This window comes from Atta cephalotes (genome assembly GCF_000143395.1).
Source record: "Atta cephalotes unplaced genomic scaffold scaffold00009, whole genome shotgun sequence".
Classification (NCBI taxonomy): Eukaryota; Metazoa; Arthropoda; class Insecta; order Hymenoptera; family Formicidae; genus Atta; species Atta cephalotes.
This window is the reverse complement of record NW_012130073.1, coordinates 6,442,370-6,447,293: the sequence shown is the minus strand read 5'-3', so window position 1 is coordinate 6,447,293 and position 4,924 is coordinate 6,442,370. Positions and strand designations below refer to the sequence as shown.

Sequence of the window (4,924 nt, the reverse complement as noted above, 5' to 3'; positions counted from 1 at the left end):
ACAACGAAGGTGTGACGTGGTCCTTCCTAAAAGTTTATAACTTTATTACGAATATTCTAAGAAGCCTGGAAAGAATTCTCTGATGCGAAAGTTTGACAACTTTTCACATTCTTGGCGCGTATTTTAACTTTCTCTTCTTGACTTCTGTTCGCGGCAAATTCCGTGCCTCTCAATTTCTTCCTTAGATTTGTCGTATTCTATTCTATTCTTTTAGCATATATATATATATATATATATATATAATATTTTTTTTATTCTACCTCTTCTGGAGACACAGTATTATAAATATCAATTTAACATGTACGGAATGAAAAGCTATATCCAAAAAAGATATAGCTCTTTACTTTCTACTGAGATTACAAATTAAACGATTTTCCACGTTTATATATGTTTTATTAATCAATGAAATTTGAGCGAAATTGAATAAACAAAGTTTCATTGCATTCTCTCTATTTTTAACCAATTAATTACAATGACAAAATGCATATGAATACGACTATACGCCATTGTGGATATAACATTCTTTGCAAAAATTGAAATTCAATATGATTGAATAAATATTGAAGTTCAATATAATTTTTATTTGCAAAAAGAATTTATTTCAAAGTTAAAGAAAAAAAATGGCAAAGCTGTAACCGAAACCTATAAAAAAAAAATATTATGAAAGAAATCTAGAAAATTAATGTTGCACATTGATTAATAACATATTTGATAAAACATATTTTTTGCTCTATTTCTTCCTTCTTTTCACTTTATAAAACTTAGGCTTAAAAAATTTAAAAAAATTTAATAGTGATTCTTGATTATATGATACTCTAATTTCTTGTTATCTATTTACATTTCTTAATGTATAGTAAAATATATATGAATTTTATGGAAATATTTTTGAGAAAGAAAATTTTAAAAATAACTTATTAGCAAGGCCAGTCAACCATGGATCCCATGCTTCAGACGTTATTGGTAACATTACTCGATATAATGGTGGCCAAAATTCATTTACAAAATTTACGACAGCATTATCTGAAATTAAAAAATTGATATATAACAATATTATTTAAGAGAAACAAATAAATATGTAATTATAATATAAGTAATCACAAATGTAATTATATTTATATAAATAATTATTTTTGTTTTCTAATCCTCTGTTTCAAAAAATAAATAAAAACATTAAGGTAAAAAATAGTTAAATACAATTTTAATGTTTGCAAATAATATTTTTACCTTTTTACTTTTTTTTAAATCAATGATTAACTTAATAACTGCATTATTATATAATTTGTAATTAATATAGTATACCGTGAAAAGTTTTTTAATCTGTCTGCATTTATAAGAGACTTCCGAAGAAATTTTCTTAAAAATAAATTTTTAACATAAAAAATGTTTAATTATATATACTTTTTAATTTTATAGTATATCAAATTATTTTTATAAAGTATATATATATATATGTATATATATGTATATATATGTATATATATATATATATATATATGTATATATATGTGTATATATATATATGTATACATATATATATGTATATATGTATATGTATAAACGTATACCAATTATTCATTATCAATTTTTTTTAATTCTAAACAAACTTTTATCGAAATAATAAGATTTAAATAGTAAAATTAAGTGCTTCTATTATAATATTATTATATATTAAATAAAATAGTAAGAGAGTAGTTATATCTAAAAAACTTAATTTAATACTAACTAATCTCTTTACTGTCTTGGAATAAATCAAAATATAATTTAAGTTTTCTAACAGACGGAAGTACACGGGTATGTTCTACAATCCATGTATCGTTTACTACATGCCCTGTCATATTCCATGTTCCGCTGACATCATTAGCAGTCAAATTAAAGGGACCTATATATACATAAATTATAATATAATAATATGATAAAAAATATATATTATACAATCATTGTGTATATTAAGGGTTAATAATAATGAATGAATAAAATTCTGAATAAAATAATGATATATAGTTGTAAAAATTTAATGCTTTTGAAATTTCCATGCTATTCACTTCAATGGTACCAAAAGATTTGTGGATTATTGCCGCAAACTTTCCTTCTGATAATTAATACTATTTTATAAGAATAATTAAATTAAAGAAATATAATATTTAAGTACATTTAATACTTTAATATTTAATTTATAGTACTTTTCAGTATTACTTATAATTATTATTTTATAGGAACAGAATTTTAATTCTATTTAGACTTATTTCGTTTTTCATTGATAGAACTGATGCGCACTCGATGCATTTAAAGCCGTTCATAAATCGATGTAAAGATGTATGTATTTAATAATAAAATATAAAAACGAGTTAAATCACGAAATCTTCAATACATTTTATTATGCTATTTGATAAAATATACATCAAGTATTTTATCAATTGAGGTCTCACTTTTACATTCAGATCAGTGTACAACGATTAATGTGTACGGTTTTAATGTGTACTGAGTACATACTAATTCTGTCAATGAAAAACGATATTAAAATGTATAATAAACATACATTTTTATATGTATAGGTATACTGTCTAATTTACGAATTAAATTATTATTATTATTTTAATTGATTAATAATGAGAGTAACAAATCAAATTGTCGTAATTCTTTGTTTAAAGAATTTTGTATGTTACACGAATATGACTAATTTTGAGCATATAAATGTTATGTTCAACAAAATAAATGATGTAGCTTTGTTTGTTCATGCAGACTGTGCAGAATTTATTATCGTACCTTCATTAGCAATTCTGAATATACTTAGAGTACCATTCATTTTCACAGCACCTTTTAAGATTAATTTCGGTACTAGTGCGTCAATTTCTAAACGGAAAATGTCATCAAGAAAGTATGACCTTATGTCATTAACTTGAACCTTCGCCATACCAGTTATAATAGTATTCATCAAAGCAACTTCTGCGTGTATATCCCCCGAATTAAATACAACTTTGCCGAATTCGTAAACCAACGGATCCAGTGATGGAAGATCAAATTCTGTAAGTCCTACAAAATAAATAAATATATTATATTCACATTTTTAAGCAAACAAGATCAAATAATTTTTAATTATTTTTAATCTGCTTTAAATAAGCTGAAATTACAATTCATAAATTCATAGATTTATGACATTTTATTTACTGTTAACGTTGATAATATTCCTCGTAATATTCATTCTGTTCATATCGCAATAATGTAATTTTAAATATAAATAAACATATTTTATTTAAAAGATATGTATAAATTAAAATAACAGAATAACTTATAAATTTTTAATAAAGATACCTTTGACAAACCGTGGAAATGCTTCTTCAAAAGCTTGTTTTAAACAAGCGGAATAATCAACTGAATCTCGTTTGCAGATGGTTGCAGCTAAATAGAATAAAATGAATTAATAGTAAAATTATAAAAATTCATAAATTGTTTTAATAAAATATAATTCAAACTATGATTTAAAAAGTATCTATCTTTTTGACAAGTATATATGTATAAGCTATTCAACACATTTCATTACGTTTTATAGTAAGAGAAAACACATACAAATATTTTTTCACTTTTTTTTTAAATGATGTAGTTAATAATATTACGATATGTAATTCATCATTTATAATACTCATGATTTGTACGTGTTATCATTATTAAAAGTTACTATTCCTAAATGTAAATAAGAACATTTATTTTCCTCAGAAAAATATAAAATACGTATCTAGCAAAAAAGTTATTTTTTATAATAAAACGATTAATAAATGAGTAGCTGTCACAATATTTAATTTAAGTATTTCTGCATAAATTTGTACAACTAATATATAATATTTAATATGTTTTTACTTGTATATATAATATATTATTTTAAAATTGTATAATATATCTATTATTTGAAGATATTCTTATGTCAACTTAACATTGATTTTGTTAACATTATATATGATTTTGTTAACATAAATATTTTATGCGAATAGAACGATACATACAGATTTGTAGATGTCAATATGATAATATTATTAACTGCTTAAATACTGCGCAGTACGATAAATTGCTCGCATCATAGATTCAACAAACTGGTACTTTCGTATTTTACAATGCATTATCATTATTGTGCTTGAAAAACTGATTTATTAAACTGGAACTGATTAACGTAGGTATACTAAATCAATTGTATAATCACACAATTGTCAATCACATAACAGTAATTATGGTGATTACTGTTATAAACGTTAAGAAAACTATGCTATCAATGTTGCTTGGCATTTTTTGACATGAAATAAGAAAAGCGCGACTATGCAATTAGACATTTTTCGATCGGATTTTGTAATTCACGGAATTCAGTTAGAAAAAAAAATAAAAAGAATTATTAAAGAAGACTTACGGAAGGGTAATTCTCCAGATGCTAATCCAAATAGTATAATGCTGAATACATTAAGTAGATAGAAAAACATGTTGATTGTTCAATATTCCAACAATCATGCAGTTTAATCGTACGATACAGTTCTCAAGCCTTCAGTTCTCAAGGTTTCTGAAACAACAGAATGTAATGTTAATATGTGATATAAATACACAGATATATAAATACATTAAATCTAAGTTGTAATTAAGTCTAAGTTGTGTTTGATGTTTCGATTTCTGATCAAGGAAATTATTTCTTATAGTTTCTTAAATAGTGAATGCATATGGATATTTAATATATATATTATATACATTATATTATATATATTTAAATATAAGTAATTTGTATAAGAAATAAACTTTAATAAATAGAGACTCTCGAAAATATTAAACATACAAGTACAAGAAGGGCAATTTTTTGTAAATAATACACAGTAAATAATGCGCAAAAATTTTAAAAAGACGAAATATATTCATTGGATATAATTAGTACATTATAATTAGTACGAAACTCAGT

The 4,924-nt window shown here is 23.2% G+C and overlaps 1 protein-coding gene across 1 annotated transcript; it reads right to left on the bottom strand.

Annotated features, from left to right (window-relative positions):
• Positions 1-799: 799 nt before the first annotated feature.
• LOC105627593 lies at positions 800-4,460 on the bottom strand. Its single transcript, XM_012208873.1, has 5 exons — positions 4,391-4,460; positions 3,310-3,396; positions 2,764-3,030; positions 1,724-1,879; positions 800-1,020 (listed from the first exon to the last, which is right to left on the bottom strand). Exons 1-5 carry the CDS (start codon positions 4,458-4,460, stop codon positions 872-874), a joined length of 729 nt encoding a protein of 242 aa, XP_012064263.1. The 3' UTR covers positions 800-871.
• Positions 4,461-4,924: the final 464 nt, after the last annotated feature.